Source organism: Amblyomma mixtum, chromosome 3 (assembly GCF_055824585.1).
Source record: "Amblyomma mixtum isolate Tamu chromosome 3, ASM5582458v1, whole genome shotgun sequence".
NCBI lineage: Eukaryota > Metazoa > Arthropoda > Arachnida > Ixodida > Ixodidae > Amblyomma > Amblyomma mixtum.
This window is the reverse complement of record NC_143014.1, coordinates 89,006,120-89,023,596: the sequence shown is the minus strand read 5'-3', so window position 1 is coordinate 89,023,596 and position 17,477 is coordinate 89,006,120. Positions and strand designations below refer to the sequence as shown.

Here is a 17,477-nt window from a genome sequence, read left to right as displayed (position 1 = left end):
TTGTGATCAGAATATGTAATTGGTTGGTCGAAGTACCTGGATGTAGTCAGTAACTACCTGCACTGGCCTTATCATCTATTGTCAACTGTGGCTGCTTTGCCCAACTGTTGATATTACTTTCGTTTCCTTGTTAATCAAATGCTCTTATTTCGAACTTCCAGTTTATTCTAATTGACCCTTTGGTACTGTCAACATTGGGGCATCCCGAAGGCTGCTGTGAACTCTGCTTAATTCGGACAGGTATTCAGTTCCCCTCGAATCCGAATTACCCGAGGATCAAGTGATTTCGTATTTTAACTTGACGTTGTGGTTTGCCTGTCCAAGCCCTCGATAATTTACTATAGTTCATCTGAAGCTGTTTAGTAGGACAGTTTCCACTGAAATGAAATTCCCCATTACTGTGAACATATTTCTTTGCAATTTAATGCTTTGAATGCCTCTTGCATACATGCAGTAAATTAGCAAAGAATAGATTGTATTTCTATGCCTCACACCTTTTTTGAACAAGTGTAGACAGTTGGGCTAGTTGGATGTGAATTCATGTTAAGAAACAACACGAAAGACGAGACAAAATCGTTCGTGTTGTCAGTCTTCCTTTTATCTAGTCTTTTACGCTGTTTAGAGAGATGGAGCCTTTTTCATTTATATTTTCTCACTTCTTTTTTTGAGGACTGAAGCCATTGAGGATTTCTGTTATATTTAGCAATTTACAGTACACTCCCGTTAAAACAAACTTGATTAAGAGGAATTCTTGAATGTAACAAATGTAAGCGCATTTGATTGGTTTTACGTAGACAAAATTAGCTTAGACAAACTGTTGCATATGTACCTTGGTTAAGACTACCTAACTTTCACATAGACCGTGAACCACGGACTTAGTGCTGCAGTCCTTGTGGAGCGTTTGCGTGGTACTCTCGATTCAAACGAGAAAGAAACTTCAAAATAATGTTTCCCCCCACAGGAATGCATATGCATGTTGTACTAAATCAGGAGTCCCGCAAGGAAGTATCTTGGGGCCATTTTTATTTAATATATACTTAAATGACATTGTGAACGTGGATATGCAGACTAAGTTCGTCATCTATGCCGATGACACTAGCATTTTTTGTGCTTCCGATAAATGTACAGAATTGTTTAGCACTGCAAATTCCGTGTTAGCTAAAGTAAGTGATTGGGCAAAACACAATGGACTAATAATTAATAGCTCGAAATCAAAAGCGATCGTTTTCCGCGCGAAATCAAGACTAGTTCCGTCTGAGTTAAGACTTAAGTTAAATGGTTCGGAGATAGATGTTGTCGACGAATTTAAAACACTAGGGGTTATTTTTACAGAAACGATGTTCTGGAACAGGCACACAGAATATATAGCCTCAAAAATCGCGAGTGTAGTTGGGATTCTCCACAGAAACAAATATTTTCTACCGAAAAATGTCATGATGCTTCTATACAACTCTCTTTTTCTGTCTTACTTAAATTACTGCATACTCGTGTGGGGAACGACCACAATGACCGGTATCCAGAAACTTAGCAGACTACAGAGTAAGGCAGTTAGAATCATTACACACTCTGCACATGATTCTAATGTACAGCCATTATTCCACAAGCTGGGCCTATTACACATTAAAGAGATGTACACGTACAACTTATGTCTCGCATTAATTCGAGAAAGGAGGCAAAATAGCAAAATCCTAACAAAATTAGCACAACTAGCCGTTAAAAGTTCGTCAGGTCACTTCACAAGAAAACCAGAATACTGGAAAGTTGGCTCCTGCAGAACAAATTACGCTGCACAAACCCTAAAACACCGCATTCCTTCGGTCTTAAACTCCTATTTGTCTGAAGATATAGACATTTTAGCGCTGAATTCTACGCAGCTTAAGAATATTTTTCTTCAATAAAACGCAAATTGTATGTAACCGCTATTAGTATTGTATAATTCATAGAGATGTTCTGTTATTAGTCCTGAAATCTGATGTATCACTTTTTCGGTAACCATGTTCAAATTCCATGTTCAATTAACCATGTTCAATGTACCTTCCTGAGATTTTTTTTTTTTCAGTATCATGTTTTGTTGCCATGTATTGTTACAATAGGCATTTCTTCATTTAGTCGTGTCAAAACGACTGTTTTTCTGACATGCTTTTTGTTGTTAAATGTTTGTCAAGTGCCACCTGTCGTTTCCATATAGGGGGGCGGGGACCAGTCAAGCTGCGGTTGCAGCTTTTAGCCCCGTCTCCCTCCATCTTTTTTTTGATGGAAAATAAAGTTTATCTTATCTTATCTTATATCCCACCTACCAGAGGACTTCCCTGCACCTTTGCTCAAAACTGTGGGAAAGGTTCCTTGCAGGGGCTCATTTTAGTGAGTGCGGGGAAGGCCAAGCACCTTCGTGCCTGCATGGATGGGCCGCAGAATTCTGACATGATCAGATCTCGGCATCGCACTCGTCTTTTTTTGGAATTAAGATGGGACGGAATTCTCAACTGACACGGGTTGCAACACGCGTTATCTCGGCACAGATACATGTCGCCTGTGGGGACAGAGATGAGTAGTTCACTGACCTGAGTGTGCACTGAACTGAGTGTGCACTGAACTGAGTGTGCACTGAACTGAGTGTGCACTCAAATGTGCACGCAAATAAGTGTGCACTCAACTAAATGAACAAAAGGGAAATAACTCGGTGTTCCTTAATGTGATTCGCTTTGTGTGCAGTGTGAGGTGCTCATACAAGGCCTTCAGTTATCGCGCTGAACGTGTATTGATCAGCAGTGTGGATGTAGCATGCCCAGCTTCTGGCCTAGGCGACAGTGGTTCGGTACCGCTTGACCACCTTCCGTCTTTTCAGGAAACTGCTTTTCTACTCCTTAAAGGGACGGTGAGGAGAGCTCTATTAATATTTTTTTAATAGCGAAATCCGATAGTTCGGCATTTCATGGCTTTGTTGCCATTTGGCTGGCAGCGAAAGATGCCTTTATTTCTAAGAAATTTCGATTCGAAACTGAAAAAGTTTTTCTCGCCACTCTGATTCAAACTTGGGATTCTCTTATGACGACACAGGACTAAGTGACGTGAAACATGACGTGAACATGACGTAACACAGACTCCGTGATTTCTGGCCGCCAGCAGTGCGGCCTAGCAGCAGCCGAAAAGAAAGCTACTGCCGGCCGCACATTGAAGGCATCTATCGGTTATTGCCGCCGTCGCTACCGTCACTTCGTTTACGTTTGCACCGGCATTTTGCCTGCGTTAGGATGTTCCTGCTCTCGAAGTCATCAACGAAGTTCTCGCAGACACCTTTAGCATACTGTGTACCTTGTTACCGTTAGTGGAATACCGGGAGCCCGCCTACCGCCGGTGAGCAGGCGCTGATTGGTCCCGATGCTGCAGGCACACGCGTAGCTGCCGAGTACGTGGTGCCATCTGGCGAAGTCAAGGAAATTTGCGCTTGCATTGGCTACGCCTCAGAGATTCGTGCCTTCTCGTGTCCCAGTGTTACTAGAACTATTGGTTCTAGCAACACTGTTTTGTCCTATGACGTCATCACGCTTGTACTTGCGAGTTTGGCCTGTGGCGGCGATACCTGTACTTTGGTTCTTGCTCTTTTCTACGTTACAAGAGCTTTGTTGTCAGTATGAGTGGCGTTTTTGTAATCAGGAGCTGGTATTCTGTCGATACAAACCACCTTCAATTTCTCCTCAGTGTCCCTTTAAAAGCTTTTATATGATCTTTTTTTTTTTCGTTTTTTTTTCTAAGAGCCCATGTGGTCTTCCACTTCTTCGTCTCTTGTTTAGTATGCGCTGTTTTCTACCGTTATGAATCTGCACCGACTAGACCCAAGTTCAGTTCTGCTGCACTTAATTTTTGTGCAGTGGGCTCTTTATGCTTCTTTTCTAAAAATCAATGCGTGTGGTGTCCTCATCCTTCTTTTGTGTCTCGTCCAGTTTCCGCTGTTTTCCACCATTACTTCAATGGCCTCTGACACGCCCGGTACAAGTAGTTTTTGCACCTCTAAGTATATCCCTTAGTGCAAGATGCATTTGTGGGAGACTCTTCGGGATTTTTAGAACGCACAGGCTTTCGTTAGGAAAGATGCCATTATACTGCACGGAAACAGGCGAAAGCTGGCTTCACGTCAACAGAAATAGGCTACACAATCCCTAACGCCTCAGAGTGCAAATGACCAGGGATAATTGGCGAGTTGTACCCGGTTGAGCTTTAGAACGGAACTGTACCAGGCAGTGCAGACGTCCGCACACCTGTCTGCGGAAACGGAGCACATAGGCAGGTGATTTACGGAGGCTGATTGCCCAATCTATCTCTCTCCCCCCTTGGATCCTCCACTGAAAAAATTTGAGAGTGCAAACAAATGCGAGTGAAATCGGCATTTTGGCGTCTGTTTCGACAATGGAATTCCCAGAATTCCCAAGCCAACAATCAAAAACAAATAGGAAGAAAAGAATCTAGTGCCACAGCAAATGAACCGAATTTAATATCATCTCAGGATTATCACTATCAAATTTTGGTTTCGTTTCGCCACTACTGAGATGCAGACAAGCTTTTTTTTCGCCGGCAGCGTGCATCCTTGGCCAAGTTCCTGATTTAAAAAACATCATTTTTTAACACAAGGAATCCATGGGTCCTTCCTCGGTTCTCGAAGCAACCTGTACTAGTCTGAATCGGTTTCCACGTCGCATCTAGAATCAGTAACATCCTCGTCTAATCTTTGCTGGCCCCATGCTTCTTCCGGGCGCTTGAGGAAGACCGTGAACGTCGGATTTTTTGGCTTTTCTTCGCAGCTCCGCTGTGCGACGGCCCGCTCGTAGAACGGTTGTGACGTCTGCCTCTGCGCTTAGGACCGGCGCTGCGTTTTGAAGACTTCGAACTTGAATGGCGGCGCTTCCTGGGCGCTTGTGTGCCCGAGTCGCTGCGGCCAGACGAGCTGGCCCTAGACCGGCGACGGGATCGCACGCGACGCCGTCCGCCACCGCTGCTTCGAGAATGGTGACGCCTGCTTCGGTGCCGCTTCTCACCTCCGACACTGCGAGATTTGCTTCCCGGTCGCCGGCGGGTACCGCGCGTACGTGCGCCCCCGTCGGTGTTGTCTGATGGCGGCTCCGTTGCCTTGCCTGGAGAACGGCCCCTCCGGCGGAGGATCTTCATCTTCACTTTATCTATGGAGGGTCCAGTGGCCTCGCTTCCCGGCACATCGGCCGCCTTTTTTAAAAAATGATTCTTGGCGGTGGCAGACGTCTCCCGCAATGCTGATTTCCCTGATGTGCTAGCAGCGGCTTTCGGTACGACACGCTTGAGTGCCATGGGTTCCTTCGGAGAAAGGAGTGCAGCCCTGCGGCGGCTTGTGCTGGGTTTCGCTGTCGACAAGTCAACCGCGCCCGCGGCCGCCGTTGCCTTCTTGCGGGTTCCCCTGGGCTTCGGCTTCTCGGGGTTTTCCTTTTTCTGGGTCCCTGTTAGCTTCGAATCGTCGGGGTCGCTTTCGTTGGGGGTCAACTTTCGCTTTGGAGCTTTCCTAGTACGCCTGGAGCCGTCGCTCTCCATGATCCGTTCAGGTCAGCCTCCGTGGGCAACTTGGGGTTCCACCAGCTGGCGCGATGATTGCGTGGGCCGCCGTCGAAGGCGCAGGCAACCCAGGGGCTGGACTCAGCTTCGCGAGGCACGGGAAGCGACTCCACCGCAGGGGCCTTCCTCCGTCGGGGCAAGGGCTTTGGGAGCCGGCCTGGACCGGCAAAGCCCAGGACAACTGTCGGTCCGCGGGGCGACTAGGGGCGGTACTGCGCGTGGCACGCGCGCGCGGCTGCCTCCTTCTCCTTGTCTTCGTCTGGTCGCACTGCGGTTGCAGCGCATGCCCATGTGGCGTGGCCGATAGGTACAAGAGCACAGACCATGGTGTTTAAAGAAAAACTTTTGGAATCACGAAAATGAAAGAAAAGCACCTTCAAGTAGACTATATTGCAAGAGCACCCGTCCACCTCCTCCGAGAGAGAAAATTATCAAAAGCGAATAGCATCATTCTTGTTTACCTCAGTAAACATAGTTTTGTTTGTTTTGGTTTATTCGGGTTTAACGTCCCAAAGCAACTCGGGCTATGAGAGACGCCGTAGTGAAGGTTTGGTTGGTTTGGTTTATGGGGTTTAACGTCCCAAAGCGACTGAGGCTATGAGAGACGCCGTAGTGGAGGGCTCCGGAAATTTCGACCACCTGGGGTTCTTTAACGTGCACTGACATCGCACAGTACACGGGCCTCTAGAATTTCTCCTCCAAAGAAATTCCAGCCGCCGCGGCCGGGATCGAACCCACGTCTTTCGGGTTAGTAGCCGAGCACCATAGCCACTGAGCCACCGCGGCGGCCCGTAGTGAAGGGATCCGGAAATTTCGACCACCTGGGATTCTTTAACATGCACTGACATCGCACAGTACACGGACCTCTAGAATTTCGCCTTCATCTAAATTGAGCCGCCGCGGCCCGGATCGAACCCGCGTCTTTCGGATCAGCAGCCGAGTACCGTAACCACTGAGCCACAGCGGCGAGTCCAGTAAACATGGATGATTCCGGATCCATATCGTTTTTTTTTTCGCCGCAAGGAGTTAGAGAAATGCATTGTGTAAATAGTACCGCCCCTTCTGAGTGTTGTTCGTAAATATTCCTTGCCCTGCCACACCGTAGAGCTGTCAGCTACCTAGCCGTAACGGGACACCGAAGGCGAACTGAAGTCGACCAGTAGGGATCCAATAGTGCGTTCGAAAGACAGAGAGTACACTTCCGGTAAAAAACTTAGCTTTTTAAAGTTGAAAAAGTAGAAAATAAAGAGAAAAAAGGTATCGCCGTTTTGTAGTCGCTTTTCCAAGTGAAGTATTGCGAAGTAAAGGCAGCCTTTCGAGCGCAATTCGGTGAAGCTAGGTTACATCGTCACTGATTCCACCTGTTATTGCCGAGCCGTCTCCTGTCTTGATTTCACGTGTTTCACTCAAGGGTCGCGAAAATTTTTAATTCTTTTTTTTTTTGTCAGCTATGCCCATTTTGTTGCCGAAGAAACGTCAGTGTGTCCAGAAAGAGCTGTAGAATCGATTATCACTCTGAATTAAAATTGTATGAAGTTGTCGTTCGCGTTCATTTAAATTCCGAAAGGCCCATCCGCATAACCCCAACCAGACTTTCCTGGCTCGACATTAAGTCCAGCAGGCACCGAAACCCAAGCTGGCATGCTGAAAAGTTAGTGTCTGACCTCATTGTTCATCACCAACCTTGGTGACAAGACCGGAACGTCACCCTTCAGAGCGCGACAAAAAGTAGAAGCACTAACAAACCACGAGAAAGCCAACTCTGGGGCCGCGCTCATCGCCGCAGAAAACGGTGCTTCGGACGCCTAGTCGAAAGCTGCCGGTGGGTGGCTATGTAGGCAAGAAACCGCCTTGTGAGGAAGGCGAACCAGCTTCCCAAGCGTATAGGCGGTCTCTACCGCATCCGTCCATCCACCGTGTACAGTGAACTCGCCAAAGTTCATTACGCAACACCCATCGGGTACACGAGCCAAACACACAAGGCGCTTCGATCCTTAGCTGGCCGCCCGCACGAAGACTGCCACCTAATTTCTCTATGAGGATAAACACCGCCTTACCGTAGAGTGGTGGAGGAAAACCGAGACAAATTTTCTCAGGTATAAAGGCAACCAAAGTTGTCACTCAGCATGGCGTATGATACTGTAAAGCCCCATCGACTGGGCATCCGCGGATTCGGAAAGTATAATTGAATGGTAACGCCTTTCAAGATGAACGAATAGTGGAGTTACGGTTGAACGAATGTATTAACATATTGCACCATACCATGCTGGCCACGCCTCCTCGCAGCTTCTATGGGAGCGGCTTTCGTCCTGCAGTGGTAGTCGTCAGGTCGATGATGGTAATTAGAATTCTGATCACTGAAGAAAACACCTCGTCTTAGTGATAAAATTCGCCGATTGGTAGTAGCAGTTATGACCTCACAGGATCACGTGACATAGCCGAGCGCTGACATGGCCAAATTTGCGGCACTCCGAACATTTAGGAATACGGCATTCTTTCGTAGGCATAGCGGCGATCTTCCAGGAACGATAACAAGGGCGTTAGCTGCTCTGAATGCGCAACTGATTCGGCAACGTCTGGGCGGTAAACCCATCTTGCATGGTCAACACCACTGACCTGGTCGAAGTCTGTGCGACCTTGAACTTGCTTGCACGCCAAGAATCCCTGGGCAGTCATTCAACATTTCCGAAGGGCTCCAGTACTTTCCGCGCGGCGTCGTCGCTGATATTATTTGGAATCCAGTGCAGCTTGATTCATATTTTACTGTGATGATGGCCGATAACGATGTATTTTTTTTGCCTTTTATAAACAATGTCTTCGCGGCGACCACCGCTTGTTTAGCAGCCATTGAATGCGTCGTTACAGCGCAGACGTGATTCACCTGGTAGGCGCCTATCTACGCCACGCCTATCTTGAGCCACTCTATCTTTTCTCCGAATTCACCGATGTGATAAGGCCAGCCGGACACAACGCACTGAATAAGAACAGTGTTCAGGGATGGATTTCCGGTTGGCAGCTGAGGCAAAATAATTTTGTAATCTTCAGAGGAAACAGTATAATCACGGCCAGCATCCGCAAATACAGCTCTAACCAATCATCATAAAACTGCGCGAAAAGAGATCAAGAAAAGGCATGAACAGGAAAACACAAAGCTGCGCTTTGTGTGTTGTTCGCGCAGTTTTATTACTACTGATTCCAACAACCAACTAGCGCTACTTCATGACTTACAGCTCTCATGGCGCTCATGCTTCGTGCGTCTTCGCAGCTTTCCAGCCGGAAGCAGTATCTAACTGCACAGTACGAGGGGGGAAGAAGGCGTTCTAAGCATTAATAATAATAATAATAATAATAATAATAATAATAATAATAATAATAATAATAATAATAATAATAATAATAATAATAATAATAATAATAATAATAATAATAATAATAATAATAATAATAATAATGCTTAATTCAGCACCAAAATGTTAATGGGGGTAGGGCGCCCATAGTAAACGCTGCCTCTTGGACAGCTTGACTCGGCCATGGACACCCAGGCTCACTTTGGCAGCAAAATAGTAGGTTAAAAAAATAAAGGGTCTCACCGAGATTCGAACTCGGATTGCTGGATTCAAAGTCCAGAGTGCTAACCCTTACACCATGAGACCACACATTCCGACGCCGGGAATCGAACCCCGGCCTCCTGGGTGAAAGCCAGGTATCCTAGCCACTAGACCACGCCGGAACACGTCCAGGTGGAGCAAGAGGACACTCTAGGCATTGTTCGCTTGCACAAAACCCTTAATTTCCAGGCTCAATGGAATCTCATGTCTTAATATTCCCTAGTCGATAAGCCGCTTCCACGAAAGGAACTAGACTAGAACAGGACAGGAAGTCAAAATCTGAAAGGCAGGAAACAAGGCTGCATCGAGCAGTCTTATCCCAGTATCCCAGAGGGAGGAGGAAGAAGAAGAAGACTGCAGCTTCTCTTGATCGAGCTCCTGTTTATGCAAAATATTTTGTCCTTCAGTGGCCTTCAAGGCGACGTCGCCGTCCCAGGCGATGGCGGATGACCCGCCGCGTCTGCGGCCTTCTGTGGTTTGCAATGTAGACCGCACATATCAACCTGGATGCAGTGTGGATCTCCCCTCAGAGCTCCGGGGATCATGCAATTTTTCTGACTCGGATGGCATAGAGTTCGACGGTGGCTACATCGAGATTGTGAGTGGCGCCTGAATAGGAAGCTCTCCAAAACCCCGACGGAGTGTGGGCCCAGTGTATGTATGAAGCGGGCTAACCAGTCCAGTGTGAGCACGAAGGGGCTTAACAGCCCAATGTGACCAAGCAAACAGTTAACCAGGCCAATGTAAGTGCGCAATCTCTCACTTACACGATTTCATGCATGCCTGTCGAGGATTTAGAAAATCTCAACTCCATCAACAAGCAGACTGACTCTTCTTGAACGACTGGTTCCGGGCCAAGTCAAAGAAGTGCGTGATTCATATACACTGCTAGGAATCGCACGTCCACTAAGACTGCTTAATTACTGAGTGGTGTGCGCACGAATTAACTCAACAAACTGCCCCACATTTGAAGGACAGTGCCTATCCGTACTTCGGCTACAGTCCGACGCCCGCGAAGAGCACGACTCGCACATCCGAGTACATAAGCTCCGCCATCTTTAGATAGGAAGTTAGCCTGCATCGATGTTGACTTCAGCGAAGCAGCCATCTTGGAAGGCTTCCTGAGAAATGGAACGCGTCCAGAGATGGCGGCTGTCCGGCTAGACGTCTAAGTAGCCGTCTACTAGGAGGTATTCAAACGCACCCCAAGTGTCACGCGTCCCCAAATGCAAGCAAGTTTGCAGCGCTCAGTTTCCATTACTTCTGCGTACTTGTGCCGTGAGGGGCTTGAACTTTCGCCAACTAAAAGCTTAATCTTGGCCTGCACACGGAAGTTAATGTTTTGGCCTCCGGACACAATCGGCGGACAAATTGTTATATACGTAACACATCACAAATTCTTAGGTGTTACGATAGACCGTGAACTGTCCTGGACGAAGCACATTTCTTTGCTCAAGCAAAAAGCTTGACAGCTGTGTGAGCATTGTGCGGTGCATAGCAGGGAAATCCTGGGGTCCCACTGAGCGATCTTTACTTCACGTGTACCAGGTGCTGCTAGTCGGTCTTCTCAGATACAGTGCACCCATTCTCTCGGGGGTCTAACTATCAGGCCTGCCTGCGCTTGAAACCGCTTAGGCTCGCGCTTTAAGAGTATGCTTGGGTTTGCCACTCAAAATTTCTACATGGGGCACATTTTACGAGGCCCGCGCCCGCCGAGCACGAATTTATTTTCAAGAGGAGCCTCTTCGTGTGAATTTGTGACATCTGACCAGGCAACGTCATCACCCCCTGACCAAAATTAGTGCTGTGCGCCCAGATTTAGCCTTTTCTAAAACCCTTTGGATGCAGTGTAGTGCGGTGCCTTCGAACTACATGCCACACCAGATTGCGGAGGAGCCACTTTGGGCAGTACCGAAAACATATATACGTACAACCATTCCAGGGATTACAAATAAGACACACATTCCAACAGTCGGTCTGAAACAACTGCGCTGTCATACATTGTTCTATGTGTGTTGACTCCCAGAACGTTTTTGTGGACGGATCCGTGACGACCCCCTCTTCAGCTGCAGCGGTGATAGTGCCAGGAAATGCCTTATGTCACAGTTTCAGGCTGATGCATAAAACGTCATCTATACGACAACCCAATTGGCAGCCATACGAGAGGCCGTCCGTTATGTTATTGGTCACCAGTCCGCGCACCAATGGAGTATATTCTGCGACTCGAGATCGGCATTGCAGGTCATACAAACTTATGTAAATCCAAGGACAAGCGAGCAGCTGGTTCCATTCAGTTTATGCAGCCATAAACTGTACGGAACGCCTTGCACTTCTGTTCTTGACATGCCCAGCGTACCTCACAATGTCTGGCTGTGCCTTTAGGCTGCGAGGAAATTAAGGGTTTTCGTGATTCCGCCTTTGCGAAAATTTGTGATTACCTTTTCGTTTTATCTTCTTAATTTCAGCGAGAATATCCTCAATGAGTTTTTGTTCTCTAATCTATGCTTTTGTGCCTTTATCTGTTAATGCCGTACCTACTATTTCCATTGTCATGCTTCAGAGTGCTGTTCTTAACCTTATTTCAAGTGCTTTTGTAATCCTTTGAATTTGGACATCATATGTGAATAATGGCGGTATTCATTAATTATACACTTCTCTTTTCGTGGATATCGATAAGCAGCTGTTCATAATTTGAGAGAAAAAAGAAAGGCCTGCCATGACAGCACAGTGACTGACGTTCAGCTGCTGATTCGAGGCTATAGCGGGATCGAATCCTGATTGCGAAGGCGGGATTTTCGCGGAGACGAAAGGCAAAAGCGCCCATGTGCTATGCGATGTCAGCACACGCTAAAGGATGGACGAAATCACTGATTCCGATCGAGGACAGAGCACCATGTGACCCGATGTCACTGGCTCCGCCTCGTCCGTGCACGACGCAGGTTTCGCTAGCAAAGAACGGTCATGCGGGTTCCACACTGTCGCCTAAGCTGCAGTCTTCTGCACTTTCAAAAGTACAACTCTTGAGAGTGTGCCAGGCTCCCTGAATAACCTCAATTACTTTCGTTTTCGCTTATTTTCTCTTTGGCTTTGATGGGGGTGCTTTTATGCGATTAAATTGGTGTGGCTTGCGTGGTTCCGTCGTGTGCCTATTTCCTTTGTTTTATGGTTTTGTGGGGGTTTAACATCCCAGAGGGACTCAGGCTATGAGGGACGCCGTATTGAAGGGCTCCGGAAATTTCGGCCTCCTGGGGTTCCTTAACGTGCACTGGTATCGCACAGCACACGAGCCTCTAGAATTTTCAACCATCGAAATTCGACCGCCACGTCCGGGATCGAACCCGCGTCTTTCAGGTCAGCAGTCGGAAAGACGCGGGTTCGATCCCGGCCGCGCAGGTCAAAGTTCATTTCCTTTGTGCTGGTACAGTTGTTGGGGTGCCTCACTCTTGGGAGGGAAGTTGGAGTAAGGCAAGGGGGAGAGTGGAAAGCAACGAGAAGCCAACAGAACGGGAGGGAGGGGCTTACCACAACTGGTTTTCTCATCCGTCCTTGCCGTCCTCGTACTGCGTGCTCTGACAAAAAAGGCCAAGGTAAACTCAGACGTTACTCAGAAGTTACTTTTGTCGGCAAAGGAATATGACATGTCGCAGCAAAAAAAAGGGAATTCACCTGTCGAAAATGATATTCGAAAAATATTTTGAAGTATGTTTTGAAATAAACACCCAAAAAATGTCCACTGGCTCCCCAAAAAGTAAAAGCCTAAAACTCTCTACGCATACTGCATAACTTCGGAGTAAGAGCCAAATGCACTCCAGGTCATTGTCATTCTTCCGCTAATTGCTCTCCTGTGATCAGAATGTGTAATTGGTTGGTCGAAGTACCTGGATGTAGTCAGTAACTACCTGCAGTTGCCTTATCATCTATTGTCAACTGCGGCTGTTTTGCCCAACTGTACATATTACTTTGGTTTCCTTGCACTCGTTTCCTTCGTTTCCTTGTAATGCACTTATTTTGTACTTCCTATTTATTCCAATAGACCCTTTGCTACTGTCCGCATCGGGGCATCCAAAAGGCTGCGCTGAACTCTGCTTAATTCGGACAAATTTTCAGTTCCCTTTGAATCCGAATTACCTGAGGGTCAAGTGATTTTATATTTTAACTTGACGGTGTGGTTTGCCTGTCCAAGCACTCGGTAATTTGCTATAGTTCATCTCGTGTTGTTTAACAGGACAGCATTCACTCTGAAATTTCTGAAGTATTCCCCATTACTGCGTACATATTTCTTCGCAATTTAATGATCTGTGTGCCTCTTGCGTGCATGTAGTAAATAACATTACAGAGATTAAGCAGACAAGGAAAGGGGAATGAGGGGCTCGTTATAAATATGAAGCCAACAGCCACAGAAACCAAGGGGCATAGGGGAATTTTAATTAATTTATTTATTTTGTGGTGTTGATCAATTTATAATATTACTGAATATGTTATCGCTTAAAGCTAATGAACAAGCGTAGACAGTTGGGCTAGTTGGGTGTGATTTCAGCTTGAGAAACAACGCGAAAGACGAGACAAAAGTGTTCGTGTTGTCAGTCTTCCTTTTAACCAGTCTTTAACGCTGTTTGTCAAGATGGAACATTTTTATTTATATTTTCTCTTTTTTTCGTGGATTTAGGCCATCTGTTCATATTTTTAGCAGTTTCTTGTAGAGTTCCGTTAAGACAAACAGGATTACGAGGAATTCCCGAGTATGACAAATGCAAGCGCATTTGATTGGTTTTACATAGACAAAATTAGCTTAGGCAAAGTGTTGATTATGTACATTGGTTAAGACTAACTAACTTTCAGAGGATCAATGAACCACACACTCAGCATTGCAGTCCTCGTGGATCGCTCGCATGGCATTCTCGATACAAACGAGAACGAAGCTTGAAAAGAACGTTTCCCCCGCTGGAAAGCATATCCCGCCTACTAGAGGACTTCCCTGCACCTTTGCTTAAAACTGCGGGAAAGGTTCTTTGAAGGGCGCATTTAAGTGCGTGCGGGGAAGGCCAAGCACCTTCGCCCCTGCATGGATGGGGCGCAGAATTCTGACATCATGATATCTCGGCATCGCACTCCTGTTTTGTGGAGTTAAGATGGGAGCCTAATTCTCAGCTCCCACGGCGTCGCAAGATGCGTTATCGCGGCACAGGTACCTGTCGCCTGCGGGGACCGACATTAGTGGTGCACTGAACTGAGTGTGCACTGAACTGAGTGTGCACTCAAATAAGTGTGCACGCGAATAAGTGTGCACGCAAATAAGTGGGCACTCAAATATGTGCGCCATGAACAAAAGTGAAACTAACTTGGTGTTCCTTAATGTGATTCGCTTTGTGTGCAGTGTGAGGTGCTCATACAAGGCCTTCAGTTATCGCGCTGAACGTGTATTGCTCAGCAGTGTGGATGTAGCATGCCCAGCTCCTGGCCTAGGCGACAGTGGTTCGATGCCGCTTGACCACATTCTGTCTTTTCAGGAAACTGCTTTCCTATGGTTGAGCGGGCCGAGGAGGCAGCAAGAACCAATGGGATCCTGTACCAAGGAACACCGCCTGCAGCCCAAGCACAGAAACCCCTAAACCCGGTCCCATTTTTCGGAATAAAGTTTGATACTACTACTACTACTACTACTACTGCCATAACGACCGATGTGTATTTTGCACTCGCAACGACGCCAACGCCGCGTTTTAGACCGAACGGCACCATTAACTTCACGTAAAAAAAAAGTTTTTACATTGTCTTTTTTTTTTGTTTCCTAAGAGCACATGTGGTCTTCCACTTCTTCCTTTGTGTCTTGTCCAGTATGTGCTTTTTTGCAGCATTAAAAATGTGCACTCACTAGCCCTCACTTCAGCTCTGCTGCGCTTAATTTTTGTGCAGTGGGCTCTTTTTTCTTCTATTCCAACAACTGGTGCGTGTGGCATCTTCATCGTCCACTTTCCGCTGTTTTCCACCATTACTTAAATGGCCTGTAACACACCCTGGACAAGTAGTTGTTTTTGCGCCTCTAAGTGTATCCCTTTGTGGAAGATGCATTTGTGCCACTTTCTTCGGGAAATGGAGAACGCACATGCATTCGTTAGGAAAGATGACATTATATTGCACGGAAACTGGGGAAAGCTGGCTTCACGTTAAGAGAAATAGGCTACACAATCCTTAACGCCTCATAGTGCGAGTGAGCAGAGATAACTGGTGACTTGTGCTCACTTGAGGTTTAGAATGGAACTGTACCAGGGAGCACAGACGTCCACAAATCTGTCTGCAGAACTCGAACGGAGCACATAGGCAGCAAGCAGGTTTATGGAGGCTCATTGCCGAATCAATCTCTCCCCCCTTGGATCTGGCACTGAAAAAATTTATGACTGCAAACAAATGCGACTGAAATCGGCGTTTTCGCGTCAATTTCGAGAATGGAATTCCCAAAATTTCGAAGCCAACAATCAAAACAAATATCAAGAAAAGAAACTAGTGCCACAGCAAATAAAATTTAATATCATCTCAGGATAATCACTATCAAATTTTGGTCTTGTTTCGCCACTGCTGAGCTGCACACGTGTTGTGTTTTTTTTTCGGAGACGGCGTGCATCCTGGCCAAGTTCCTGATTTAAAAAAAAATTCAGAAATTTTTTAACACAAGGAATCCACGGGTCCATCCTTGGTTCTCGAAGCAAGTTGTGCTTGTCTCAGTTGGTTTCCACATCGCATCTAGAATCACTCCGACATCCTCGTCTAGTCTTTGCTGGCCCCACGCTTGCTCCGGGAGCTTGAGGGGGACCTCGAACTTCAGATTTTCTTTTCGCTTCTCTCCGCAGATCCGCTGTCCGACGACACGCTTCTAGAGCGGTGGTGGCGGCCGCCTCTGCGCTTACGACCGGCGCTGCCTTTTGAAAGCTTCGAGTGGGAATGACGGCGCTTCCTAGGCGCTCGTTTGCCCGAGTCGCTGCGGTCAGACGAGCTGGCCCGAGACCGGCGATGGGATCGGACGCGACGCCGTCCGCCACCGCTGTTTCGAGAGTGATGACGCCTGCTTCGGTGCCGCTTCTCACCTCCGACACTGCGAGATTTGCTTCCCGGTCGCCGGCGGGTACCACGCGTACGTGCGCCCCCGTCGGTGTTGTCTGATGGCGGCTCCGTTGCCTTGCCTGGAGAACGGCCCCTCCGGCGGAGGATCTTCATCTTCACTTTATCTATGGAGGGTCCAGTGGCCTCGCTTCCCGGCACATCGGCCGCCTTTTTTACAGACTGATTCTTGGCGGTGGCAGACGTCTCCCGCAATGCTGATTTCCCTGATGTGCTAGCAGCGGCTTTCGGTACGACACGCTTGAGTGCCATGGGTTCCTTCGGAGAAAGGAGTTCAGCCCTGCGGCGGCTTGTGCTGGGTTTCGCTGTCGACAAGTCAACCGCGCCCGCGGCCGCCGTTGCCTTCTTGCGGGTTCCCCTGGGCTTCGGCTTCTCGGGGTTTTCCTTTTCCTGGGTCCCTGTTAGCTTCGAATCGTCGGGGTCGCTTTCGTTGGGGGTCAACTTTCGCTTTGGGGCTTTCCTAGTACGCCTGGAACCGTCGCTCTCCATGATCCGTTCAGGTCGGCCTCCGTGGGCAACTTAGGGTTCCACCAGCTGGCGCGATGATTGCGTGGGCCGCCGTCGAAGGCGCAGGCAACCCAGGGGCTGGACTCAGCTTCGCGAGGCACGGGAAGCGACTCCACCGCAGGGGCCTTCCTCCGTCGGGGCAAGGGCCTTGGGAACCGGCCTGGACCGGCAAAGCCCAGGACAACTGTCGGTCCGCGGGGCGACTAGGGGCGGTACTGCGCGTGGCACGCGCGCGCGGCTGCCTCCTTCTCCTTGTCTTCGTCTGCTCGCACTGCGGTTGCAGCGCATGCCCATGTGGCGTGGCCGATAGGTACAAGAGCACAGATCATGGTGTTTAAAGAAACACTTTTGGAATCACGAAAATGAAAGAAAAGCACCTTCAAGTAGACTATATTGCAAGAGCACCCGTTCACCTCCTCCGAGAGAGAGAATTATCAAAAGCGAAGAGCATCATTCTTGTTTACCTCAGTAAACATGGTTTTGTTTGTTTTGGTTTATTCGGGTTTAACGCCCCAAAGCAACTCGGGCTATGAGAGACGCCGTAGTGAAGGGATCCGGATATTTCGACCACCTGGGGTTCTTTAACGTGCACTGACATCGCACAGTACACGGACCTCTAGAATTTCGCCTTCATCTAAATTCAGCCGCCGCGGCCGGGATCGAAGCCGCGTCTTTCGG

The 17,477-nt window shown here is 47.8% G+C and overlaps 1 protein-coding gene, 2 non-coding genes and 1 pseudogene across 3 annotated transcripts; all 4 read right to left on the bottom strand.

The window, feature by feature from the left end:
• Positions 1-4,682: 4,682 nt before the first annotated feature.
• On the bottom strand, positions 4,683-5,553 carry LOC149350904 (uncharacterized). The gene has a single exon (XM_089576945.1). The coding sequence runs from the start codon at positions 5,551-5,553 to the stop codon at positions 4,717-4,719; it is 837 nt and encodes a 278-aa protein (XP_089433071.1). The 3' UTR covers positions 4,683-4,716.
• Positions 5,554-9,155: 3,602 nt separating this feature from the next.
• On the bottom strand, positions 9,156-9,227 carry TRNAQ-UUG (transfer RNA glutamine (anticodon UUG)). The gene has a single exon. It is a non-coding gene; the product is annotated as a tRNA-Gln (tRNA).
• A 5-nt stretch (positions 9,228-9,232) lies between these two features.
• TRNAE-UUC (transfer RNA glutamic acid (anticodon UUC)) lies at positions 9,233-9,304 on the bottom strand. The gene has a single exon. It is a non-coding gene; the product is annotated as a tRNA-Glu (tRNA).
• A 6,637-nt stretch (positions 9,305-15,941) lies between these two features.
• Positions 15,942-16,781, bottom strand: LOC149350901 (uncharacterized; annotated as a pseudogene).
• Positions 16,782-17,477: the final 696 nt, after the last annotated feature.

What these genes read in the sequence shown, in the direction of transcription:
- LOC149350904 (XM_089576945.1), bottom strand. Translation starts at nt 5,553, where the DNA reads ATGGAGAGCGACGGCTCCAGGCGTACTAGGAAAGCTCCAAAGCGAAAG.